The sequence below is a fragment of the Anoplopoma fimbria genome, chromosome 24 (assembly GCF_027596085.1).
Source record: "Anoplopoma fimbria isolate UVic2021 breed Golden Eagle Sablefish chromosome 24, Afim_UVic_2022, whole genome shotgun sequence".
In the NCBI taxonomy this organism is placed as follows: domain Eukaryota; kingdom Metazoa; phylum Chordata; class Actinopteri; order Perciformes; family Anoplopomatidae; genus Anoplopoma; species Anoplopoma fimbria.
In genome coordinates this window covers 13,713,141-13,725,675 of record NC_072472.1, presented here as the reverse complement: position 1 = coordinate 13,725,675, position 12,535 = coordinate 13,713,141, and the positions used below count along the sequence as shown (strand labels likewise).

Here is a 12,535-nt window from a genome sequence, read left to right as displayed (position 1 = left end):
AACCAAATTGCTAAAGAGCCCTTCATGGCATTATTTGTTGCAGTCAGTCAGCAACTCTTAATTGGTACATTGCTTCACTAAGGCAAGGAGTTGATGGTGAAAAGTGAAGTAATGACTAACTGATCAGTTTATTGATTGCTATAAACACTTTCAAGAGCTGATCTGATGTCTTTATACTCCTCCACCAGGCCATAGCATTGCCGCCAATTGCCAAATGGCCTTACCAGAACGGATTCACTATCAACACTTGGTTCAGACAGGATCCACTCAACAACATCAATGTGGATAAAGACAAACCATACCTCTACTGGTAAGTAGAACGCCATTCATCTGGACTATTATGTAATGAAAGTAATATCCTTGTAATGAGAACTGGTACTGAAAGCATCTTTAGAAATCCACTCTTTATCACTATAGTACCGTCCGAGTATTTTCTAATGGCCATGCATCTTTTGTTTCTTTGCCTGTTTTGTTGACCCCATGACACGTGTTGATATTGTTGCCAATGCAGTTAAAGAGGAATCAAAAACATCAATGTTAAACATCAGGTTTTTGTGTCAGTCCCTCAGGATCACAGATGAAGGGCTTCGTTGTAGACTCTCCATTTTCCGAAGTCATACAGAGGGAAAAAAAGATATAAGAAAAAAAAATCAGAAGTACCAGCTTTTCTACTGCAGCACAGCTTTAAGAAATTGTACTTGTTATGTAAGAAGTTTACCTCTTGTTGACCGTACAAACTGCCTCTCTTGCTTCTGCCATCACTATTGATCCAGGCAAGGAAAAGCACAAAGCTGAATTAAGTAGAAGTCAAAAGGCATTCTGGTTAAAGTAAGAAGAAACTAAGTGAAGTCAACATGAATGACGCAGGTTTAAGGTGAGTGCACTGTACTTAATCACAGTGCGAGAAAGCTGCAGACTTTTGCTCTGGTCGAATAATCTCCCACATAAACTGTTAACACTGGACAGGATTTAATGCTTACGTACTGGTAACAAAAGTTTTGCTTGCTGATGCATTCTAGGATGCTTAAGAGGGCTGCCATCATCAAAAGATTTGTTTCTTCTTGTATTCTGAAAATAATCAAATGAGCACAACAGATTTTAGGGTCATGAAATGAAAGCCTATCCTGATGGTGGAGACAAAGCAAAGGTCATATGATCCTGTTAGGATTGTTTCATCCATCAATCATTTTTATTCATAAACAATTAATATTTTAACCTATCAAATGTCAAATTTACAATGATATAAAACTAAGAAAAGCAAAAAATCCTCACATCTAAGAAGCACTATTCAGAAAAAGTTTTGCATTTATATATATTATATGTGTGTTAAATGACTTAATAATTACATTTTTCAATTGACCAAGTGTGTTAATGCTCTCACCTGGTTACATCCCATCAACCAAAGATCAGACACAGAACTGATCACATAGCGTTTCTTAACAAATCTCGTCTTTAAAACGTTTCTGCATCTTCGTTCTGCACAATAAATTCAGCATAACTGTTAACATACCAAGAGTTCCTTAACTGGCACATGATGAACCTTTAACTCATTAGACTGAATGACACAGAGAGGAAGTTAATAGATAATGAGTTAGAACATAACTTTAAATGTCAAGGCTCTCCATTATCAGTGGGCTGCTGGGTGGACTCCTACACTAACGCCGGTCAGCTCCGGACCTCGCTGGCCTCGACGTTAGTGTTGTAAGTGCAAGCCGTTAGCCACTATGAAGCTTCATTAGCTTTGACCTTTCATTTAATTGAACTCCTTTACTCCGCCGCTCGGCATCTTCACTCCACCTCTTCACTCCGTGACGCTAACCAGCAGCGTCCTCCCTTCACCTCTCTCTCCCCCTCACAGTCAAACATTAATTCATAATGAGCAGAAAAGGTTTAGCTAAAGAATTGGTGAGCTACGCGTCTCCAGGAAGGAGGACAGTTATCTGTTTATTCCGTACCGTTGCAGGGATGAGCTCTGATCATGAAAAGTGTCAGGATGTAATCCTATTGCCTTAGTAACCGTTTGTCAAGTTGTCATGGTAAGTGTGGAGCCAGAGCGTGAGGGCGCCCCCTCCTCTCCTCTGGCCCAGGTCTTATCGTCCTCCTCCAGATGCAGCTGCTACTCCAGCCGCCTGTCTCATAGTGGCCTCCACGGCAGCATGAAGGCCACGATAACACACCGTGAGCTCTGCTAACATGCACCAGGGATTCACTTGAGAGGGATTTATATCTGCTCTCTGGCTCTGCTGTGTGTGTGATCCTTCTGGGCCTATTCTAGAAGGGAAATGTGTGTTGTTGTTTCTGTGAGGAAGCTTAGCTGTAAGACAGGGTTTTACATGGAGGTTACCAGTACGGGAAGAGAAAACAGTATTTGGTGGAAATGGAGGGAAGGGGTTTAGGAGTGTTTTTCCACAAACCTGTGATCTGGGACCTCTCGTTCTGCTGCTACTCCAGCTTTTTATGACTGGAATTGGCTTAAACAGTGCGATATGTGAGTGTTTAAGGTTCATGATTGTGTTTTGGTTGGAAGCGTTTATTTTGGTGCAAATATTATATTATTTACAGTACAGCTGGTCTGACAAATCAAACCGGACACAGTCGAAATGTAATTTATTTGACAAATGTTTGCTGTACTTTTTATATATCCTGATTCAAAAATTAGAATCATTCATTATCACTCAAATCAAAGGAAACTTAATGGTGATTCAGTCACATACAAACTCGAATGTTGTACCGTTTATAACGGAGTACCATAATTAGTTTTAATTTAGCGCCATTCATTTTTGACAGAAGTAGTTGTTTTTTTTCTGAAACACAGATCTTGAAGTGATAACAAACTGACATTGGTGTAACTCTGTCTGATTCCCCCCGCAGTTTCCGCACCAGTAAAGGAATAGGTTACTCCGCTCACTTTGTGGGAAACTGTCTCATCGTGACATCGTTGAAGTCAAAAGGAAAAGGATTTCAGCACTGCGTGAAATATGATTTCCAACCCCGCAAGGTAAGAAAACACACACCAACCAAATCACTCAACCGAAGCATTTTTAGTCAGTGCAGACTTTGGTCGCCCTGTGCCACTTGTTAGTTGAGAGAACACCTCGAGTGTGCTGCTGCTCTCTTCTTCCACCTATCCTTGCACTCACTAGGAGTGTTGATGAGTGTAGATAAGGCCTGTCAATTAAGACCTGCACACTAGCCCTTATTCCGCACTGTCAGCATTCTGTTCTACACACACACACACACTTGCATGCACACATAAACACACATTCACTTGATGAGATGGCCTTCTGCAGTATTTGCTGACCCAGTAGAATCTCTGCACTGCCTAACAAAGTTCCCAGTGGTTCCATTTGATCAATTTATAAGTGACCATGTCTCACAGCATTTTGTCCACCGTGTGCATGTGTTAATGTGTGTGTGTGTGTGTGCTTGCACATACATGTGGTATTGTCCACTCCTGAGTTATGCATACATCAGCAAAAAAATCTGGCTTCTCCTCCTCCCCCCCATCGCAGTCTTTCTCCCCATTTCAGTCTTGCCTCCAGGGGATCTGTGTGTATTGTCCACAGGGGAAGGTGCTTTGTAGACACGCACACATATGTGCACATACACACGTGCACTCTATTAATGGTATATTAAGACAGGGGAGGTGATAGCTTTGGAGGAGACTTCTGTAGAATGTATGATATTAACACATTGTAATCTTTCATGTTGGTTAACCCTTTTATAGAGAGCTAATGCTGTTAGAGGATGCATCCTCAGTATTGCAAAGACATGAGTTTTGACCAAGCCAGACATCTTGATTAAATCTTCTTGACTAAAAGGTCTAAAATGAATGATTGCACAGCAGAAGGCTTGTATTAATATTCCCCAAACATTAGATGAGTGTAAAGGTGAAACAACACATTTCAGTAGTTTAGTCAATATCATGAATTAATGAAAAGTGCAAAGTACAAAATAATCTACAATACAATGAACAGTACACACAATGTAAGGCAAGTAAATACCTTTGAGATACATAAAGCATTAGGACACAATTTAAAAAACACAATAAAAAGGAAAATGAATTAAATTAAAATAGTTTACATCAAAAATATCATAATACCTCAATCAACATGATAGTTCTGAAGAGAAACTCCCACTTGTAGAGTTTAAATATAAAAGCCTAAAGGAAAACAAACAAAGTTGACTTTCTCTTTCTTTAATTAGGTGCAATGTTTCATATTATTATTTTTATATTTTTGGGGGGATTAATCATCTTGTTTCTCTCTGAATGTGTTTTTGTATTTTCCAGTGGTACATGATCAGCATCGTGCACATCTACAACCGCTGGAGGAACTCCGAGATCCGTTGCTATGTCAACGGTCAACTGGTCTCCTATGGCGATATGGCCTGGCATGTCAACACCAATGATGTAAGATAATTGCTTGTTACAGAGGCATTGTGTAGTTAAATGGACTGATCTTTATGGAGAATAATTACATTTACATTTCGGAAAAATACACTTGAGGACGAAGCAGAGGGTGATGCAGAGTCAGTTATGAATATTAAGTTTATTTTTTGAACTGCTTCTGGTTAAAATTAAATTTTTGCAACAAAACAAAATCTATAAATCACAAGATGCTTCCACAAGTTTTGCTCGAAAAAAAATCCGGAGTTGTTCTGGCGCTACACTTCCCTCCTATCGTGATATTGGCAAACGTTTGAGGTTTACCCTCTGCATTCATCAGCTGGGGCAGAGTTGCCCTTGGGCCCCGTTCCAGCACAGCTCACCCAAAACTCCAACTTCCAACTCCAACTTTTCCATTCAGCAGGGGACAGGTAGCCTGACCTCTCAGTGGCTGCAGCGCCTTCATTACACTTCCTTCCCTGTTGGCTCTTGACATTGCTACAATTACCAAGAACTGGTGTTATTCTCTAAAAGAAACTCCTTCGCCTTGGGGTGGAATGTCTTATAGTTCAAACAGCTCTCCTGAAAGACCAAAAAAAAAGAACACACAGTACACGAGTGAATGATCACGTCTGAAGATGTGTTGATGCTATCGGGGTTTGTTTTGTCCTGAAGCCTGAAGATGCAACATATGTCATCACTTTAAAGAAGCAGAAGTGTTAAGATCTCATTGTGATAAAAGGGTATCAGATGTCGATGAAAGACGAGAGGACAGAAAGTTATAGCAGCTGATGGAAACGTTGTAACAGAGCCATTAGAAGCAAGCAGCGATCAGCCTTTTCACCATTCACTGTCCTCATCGCTGCAGAATACCACATATTTATAACCAGAGATTCAAAATGAATAATTAATTAACTCTTGAGACGTCTTAAAATGTAAAGATCATCAAACTTTAAATAATCTTTTCCTTTTAAAGGTGTTAATGTGTGCTAAAACTGAAAATAACACACAATCTAGAAGTTTTAGTATTGAACAAAACAGTCTTTCAAAATGACCCTAAACAGTGAATCACGTTTCATCGTGTTCGCTCCAAACTCTCTTTCCAATACAGCTCTGAGAATTAGAAATGTTTGATATGATAGCTAATGCTTTCCTGTATTATGCCCTTTTTTCAGAGCTACGACAAGTGTTTCTTGGGCTCATCAGAGACAGCAGATGCCAACAGGGTGTTTTGTGGTCAGCTGGGAGCCATTTATGTTTTCAGCGAAGCTCTCAACCCAGCTCAGATCTTCGCCATTCACCAACTTGGCCCGGGATACAAGGTGAGACAGCTTGCTCGTACTTCCTCATCACCCACCGTACTGCATTCTCTCTGGATGTTTTACTGCGCATCAATGTCACCGTTTGGCAGGAAGAATATCCTGGCAACCTGAGGATTTCATTATCAATGTTACTTAATGCCGTCTTTGCCCGTTCACGTCGGCAGCTAGAACTAGTTGAGGCCATCAATCATTCTTGGGGCTGTCAAACGCAGGAATAGCCTGTGTATTGGTGCCAGGGTGCCTCTGTGGTTGGTAGGTTGAGTTTTTGTTGTCAGTTGATGTATATAGTTTAGGTTTCACATACTGTGGACCCTCTCTTATAGTGCATTAATGCTGAGGCATGAGTTTTATAACAAATAGGTGTACTGCTTTGGGCGTAGGCCAGAGAAGTGGCTCCTAACATGATTGATTTGAACTATATATTATTTAACACTGTAATGTTTATAAAAGTGGATCATTTTACAAAACAATTCTTTGCAATTGAACTTTCAGTGTTTAGGTTGGTCGGGTAAAATATGCATTCTAATTACTACTACTTAGAGTTGCAGAAGCTAGACTTTTATATACGCGTTTCAACAATTTATCTGTTAATTTAAGCTATTTCACCCTTTAACGATTATCTAATTACACTGTTTATCCTTTGTTGGCTTATTATAACAGCCATTTATCTTTTTAGCTAACGATAACTTTTAGCCATTTCACCAGTTATCCACAAGCAAGCTATTTCAACTGTTTATCTGTTACTTGTATCTAACTATTTGAACCATTTCTTCATTACTTGTAACGGATGACTGCTCTGCTCGCTGGCTAACTTTAGTTTTCGAACACTCTCATCACAGCACATGGTATTCAGGTGTAACAGCTGATATGTGGATATGTATGTACTGTATATCACTTTTTGCAATCAAACCATATTTTCCAATTTTTGTTTATTAGTTGAGTTAGTCCTCAATCTTTACACCTACCCACTGGTAAGTGGAGGTACATGTACCCCTCGTTGTAAAAGTACTGCTGTTTGGGAGTCATTGGACTGAAGTACAGTATTATGTTGTGAAAGAATCTTCCTTTTATGGATTAATGTATGAAGCAAAAATCTACTTTGCAATGCGCTAAACAACCCTTTTTTCAACAAAATTCTGTGTACAAGAGGCAGAGGTAATATATGAAGCACATAATATGTAAACCATAATTTCACACTTATAAGGTACCCTTGATGCAACACATTTAATTGTACAAAACCAAGCTTTTGACAGGGGGGGGGCTGTCTTCATCTGGGTAATCTAATAGGTGTAGGAACGTTTTTCATTCTGATTAATTCTGCTCCTGTCAGCCAGAACATCACCGCTATCGGTGGGCTTTTCTTATTGAGTTTCAGACGAAGCTGATATACATATCTATATATAGATATATATAACATTTGGAACAATTGATCATAATGTCGTGCAGCTGAAAGACATGTTGTGAGTGAGGGCCATTTTTGCAGTGACACACTAACACACTATCTCATTGGTTACCTAGATTTAAATGCCCGCACTCTTTTAATGCATCCTTGTCACAATGTAAAGTTGTAATAGATGAAGCAGATTGAGATAAAAGGGGCACAATGAAAAGTAAATGACTAAACTATCACTAAATGCCTCTCGGTAACTCACAAATGAGTGTCTGGAAGTTGCAGTTTATAATTACATGAGGGTGGATTTTGCCTTTAAACAGAAACAGAACTTTGCGTTCCTGTCGCGCTATAGAATTATTCAAATGAGGCTTCACAATGTTGGGTGTTGAGCACCGAGCGTTTTTGGAAAATCACTATCTCTGCCTTTTGGCCTGGCTATCGGAGACAGCTGAGATGTCGCAACACCTTGCCAGCTGTCTGCCTCTTGTTTTGGCAGACGTGCACGCCTCAGGCCTCTTATAGCTTGTTTATGAAGGTGTCCAAATCTCAGCACCATGAGACCGCACGGATATCTGAGGCTGCTGATGTGTGGAAGCAGCTGCTGATTCTCCAACAGCTCCTTAGAAAGGGTATACACTGAATCAGGAATTTGCTTTAATTACCAAAGACTTGATAAAGTGACACTAATAGAGAAACATATTGACCACATGCAAACACACAACGATTGCATGAGGTAGAGCACCGACCATCCTCTCTCTCTCTCAATTTCTCTCTCTCACGTACAGACTGGAGTCCTCTCATGTTCCTCCTAATGATCGCATGCTTGGGGTTTGCTGTTGCTCGGCCATGAATACTGATTCCTCTCTCTGTCACAGCCCACAGTTTCCTGGGGCTGATCAGTCAGATGATTGCCTCTCTGCGTGGTGCAGAATGGGCTTCTCACATGCCCAGAAGAGACCATTAAATGGCTCAGTTGTTTCAAAGCCGCTGGCCTCGGTGCTGCTATTGTAATGATGAGTGTGCAGGTTTTTTCTTCGCTCGGCTAAAGGAGAGCGCCAGCGGGACTCGGCTTGTGTCACACAGCTTCCTGTCTTAATGCGAATAGAGGCCCGTCCCTTTTTTCCCACGACTTCAAACGGAGGAGGATGTGCATGTATGACAATCTGCTCCCGGAGTATTGTCTAATCTGTGCCGTACAGTATATATATATATATGTGTGTGTGTGTGTGTGCAAAGGTCTATGCAGCCTCTTGGTCTCATCCACTGTCAGTGTTACTGTTCAGTAATGAGCAGCAAAAAAAGCAGACAACCACTCTGCTCGCTCTGCTAAACAAGCCGTCAGCACAGTGAGGGTGTTCAAGGTCTTCTCGCTCCACGCGGCTCATGATGGCCGACACGCTATGTGTACTGAAGGTCTCTACGTGTGTGCAGCTCAACACTTCCACGCTCTCCTAACAACAGAAGAAGGTGGACTGTAACATCTTGTTTTCCAGTGTGAGCTATGGTTTAAAGAAAGTTTTGTCCATTTTTTTTGTCTTTTGTGTGTCGCTGGTTGCTCTCTTCATCATCCAGTCCAGATGTCGTCATTGCGGCGCACTGCCAACAATCTGGCCACAAATTAATTAATGGACCGTGTCGTGTGTGTGTATCTGGACACCTGCATTGTATGTCTGTGTGTGTTTCAGCGTGCGCATTTGTCTTGTGTGTAATTGTCAGACTTAAGAATACCATTATTGCATTTTTTTTGTTCTTTGCGTTTTAATATTCAGAGAAGCGTCCTCTGAAAACAGATGTGTGTAGGAGTCAGTTTGGTGCTGACTGACAGAATATCAGTAACTGTCCTAAAAGCTGCCATTAAATGACTTGTTAGAGATTTTATATTGTTTAGATATTCTGTCATCAATTTTAGATTTTCTTTAGATAGAGTTCTTGCAAGGCTGTTTGGCATCAGTACTCAAACTCAAAGTATTCGTATTTCGTAAAGGTTTTGTTTTTAGCATTGAACAATATCAAATAATACCCAAAACTAGATTTGTATGTACAAAGTAATTCATTCATCTGATAACCTTAATAAGTGGCCAAAATAAGTTTTACAACCCTTTTCCCTAATGTTGGGTTGGTCTCATATTGGAGGCTTTAGTCGTCTTCCAGCAAACTGTGTGGAGGCTGAGCCGAATGGAGTAGATGTGTGTGTGTGCTGTTATCACTGCAGGCTAGTGTGGTATCTGCAGCTGTCAGGTGTGACAAAGACGGGAGTTGTCGCTTTCACTCCTCTGTGTGTGCTTGTGAAACCAGGTGAGGAATAGTATGCGTTTAAGCCCAGCTTTGTAAAGCTTTACGTGTGAAACATTGTGCACTCTCCTTCTCTCTTGCATGCTTCTTCTGCTGCCTCGATAATGTTACATTTTTAGAGGATCTGTGTATCCATTAATGCTTTAAAGAGTCAGCAAAGCTCTTTTACACCTTCAGCTACCTGTTTAACACAGTTACCCAGCTACATCTACACATATGCACAAGTATAAACCCGCATTTTTCATAAATGCACCACAATGAATGGGCTTACGCTGCAAAAAATTTGCATCTTAATAAGTATATTAATTTCACATTCAGGCTATTCAGTAATTCTTTTTTTTGTGCAGAGGGCCCACTCACCTTCAAAATAGCCCAAAAGAGCTATTTATTTGTGTTTGTGATTGATTATCCGTGCATATGGCTGCAGTATTCTAGGTTACTATTAATGGATAAGCATTTAATGGAAACATGTTCTAACACCGCTCAGTATTTAGTATTATGTTCTAAAGTCAGGAAATATTATCAGAGGCATATTGGCTTACCATCCAAGTACCGTATTTTCCGCACTATAGGGCGCACTGGATTATAAGGCGCACTGTCAATGAATGGTCTATTTTCGATCTTTTTTCATATGTAAGGCGCACCGGACTATAAGGCGCATTAAGCGAAACAAAACAGTCAGTCAGTCAAACTGAGTGGTGGTGGAGGACCACTTCCTACCATTGATTCATTAACGTTGAATTCTCTCGCAGCTGCTCTATTCCCCTGTTCTACTGCGTGACTGATAGCCTTGAGTGTTCAGTCCGCGTCGTAAGCGTGTCTCTTGACAGGAGCCATGTTGGGTCCTTATACACACACACTGTAATATTATGGTGAAGTATGTATTACTCCACGACGCTCCTGACTACGGTAGCCGTAATGCTGCAAGCAGTGCGGCTTTGTAGTTTACCAAAGTCGTACTAAAACATTTTGACAGAGCGCCGTGTACCACACAAAATCGCTTCGAGGTCAGTAAGCACAACCAGAATTAATCCATATATAAAGCACTCCGGATTATAAGGCGCACTGTCGTTTTTTGAGAAAATTAAAGGCTTTTAAGTGCGCCTTATAGTGCGGAAAATACGGTACTATTGATTAATCATTGAGATAATGTATCGCTGGCATTAATGTGTGTGTAGGTGTCATGGTTGCAGTGGTATACTGGTTTCATGTTATACCATGGTATGAAAATTGACCGTTATCATACTATGTATATTTGCTTATCAAATGTTTTTGAAAAAAAACTAACATAGGTGAGTTTGTGTGTTAGTTAAAGGTACAGACAGGAGCTCTCTGGCTGCCCTTCTACCTACAAAATGGTATTTGTCAGTAAACATACAGTAGATCATTATTTTAAAGACTCAAAGCTAATGTTTTTTTTTTATCTAGTGGTTCATTTAACAGGCTATAGTGATGTCAAATAACATTATTTTGCTATACAACTTGTTATATTTACTTGGTTTCGTTCTCAATCCTTTAAGGGTCATTGTAACTACTACTTATAGTAATAATAGTGTAATACTGTTTTTCTGAGATGATAATCATACTGTGAAAATCTAATACCGTTGCTGCCCTAGTATGTGAGGTGTTTTCTTTTTGTAAAATGTGCTTCAGATTCAGTTACTACAACTAAGCCTTCAGGGTCACATTTGAACCTGATGAATGGAAGGAAGACTAAGACTAGTGCTAGAAAACAGTAGATTTGTATTCGCTGGACTGAGATAAGGATGTTTTCTTCAGACGTCGTCTCCATTGTTCAGTGCACTCTTTGCTTCAAAGTGAAATTTTGCATGGTTCACACTGCTCAGGGCACGTTTTTCTACAGCAGACCTCAGATGAAAGGTTTAGAACAAGACGGGCCTGCAGGTCTGTGAGCAGCCCGGGGGTTTTCCTGTGCAGTCAGGCTGAGCAAGGCACCTGGGGACCCAGCCGCTCGAAGGGGAGAGCGCCCTTTCCTGGAGCTGCTGCAAAGGGTGGCAGAGCAACTCTCTGGCCTTTCATCTGCAGGGCTTCATGCGCGTATCAACACTGCTGCAGGACACATGGACCAAGAGACCTGTGCACAGAGACGGAAATAGACAAAGATGTATCGAACTCACACACACAAACTAACTGTAGTGGAGCCTAGACTTCCTACAATATCTGCATGGACAAAATAAATTAAATTCTACTAATCATTTTTCTGTATGTGAGCTGAGGAGACAACATGCCAAACTATATGAGGGACTAAGATTCTCTCAAGGATGAAAATAACAACAAAAGCAGTCCATGATAGTTTAGATTTCAATAAGATAAAGACACAACAGATTTAAGTTGGTGTTATTTGCAGGACAAATGTAACCTAATATTCAGAAATTGAATAACAAAAATATTTATCCGTACTTGTTGGTTTTTCTTTGTCGACTACAAAGAGAGGAGATACATTTGGAGCTGTGGATGTCTTTCTCCCACTCATCCGTTGGCCCTTTCCATCTCTTATTCTATGCTAATTGAATTAGTGCTCGGGTTAGTGCTGTGTTCATTAGGCTAATGCTGGGTTGTTTACACATGCTGCAATTAAGCAGACTCCATTTTGGGTGTTGAATGTGTACACACAGACCCACACTCACACTTCTCATCATGTGGACAATTAATTTGTCTCTCTAAAGTTGATTTTTTTAACACAACCTTTGACGACATCTTTCTCCATCACTGCAGAGCACTTTCAAGTTCAAGTCGGAGAGTGACATCCACCTGGCCGAGCACCACAAGCAGGTTTTGTACGATGGCAAGCTGGCCAGCTCCATCTCCTTCACCTACAACGCCAAGGCGACGGATGCCCAGCTCTGCCTGGAGTCGTCGCCGAGGGAAAACCCCTCCATCTTCGTCCACTCGCCGCACGCACTCATGCTACAGGTCAGTCCGGCTGGATTTTTCTGAGGGCTGATCCTCACTAACCTGTTTACCGAGCTCTGAATCACTGCCAAAGCTCTTGAGTTGGTCATCAATTCATGTATGAAAGCAGGAAACAACAGTTCAGCCTGATTATCAGGCTAGTTTGTCACAGTCTGTTTGCACTTGCCTCAAATGCATTTGCAAAAAAGTCTGTTGCACCCTGACCAA

The 12,535-nt window shown here is 40.8% G+C and overlaps 1 protein-coding gene across 2 annotated transcripts in view; it reads left to right on the top strand.

The window, feature by feature from the left end:
* The window catches only part of LOC129113068 (neurobeachin-like), a 90,431-nt gene that overhangs the window by 32,612 nt on the left and 45,284 nt on the right, over positions 1-12,535 (top strand). For both annotated transcript variants that reach the window (XM_054625193.1, XM_054625192.1), the window contains exons 5-9: positions 189-310; positions 2,872-2,998; positions 4,292-4,411; positions 5,563-5,709; positions 12,131-12,328. In XM_054625193.1, coding sequence (XP_054481168.1) covers positions 189-310; positions 2,872-2,998; positions 4,292-4,411; positions 5,563-5,709; positions 12,131-12,328 — 714 coding nt within the window. The remainder of the gene's footprint in view (positions 1-188; positions 311-2,871; positions 2,999-4,291; positions 4,412-5,562; positions 5,710-12,130; positions 12,329-12,535) is intronic.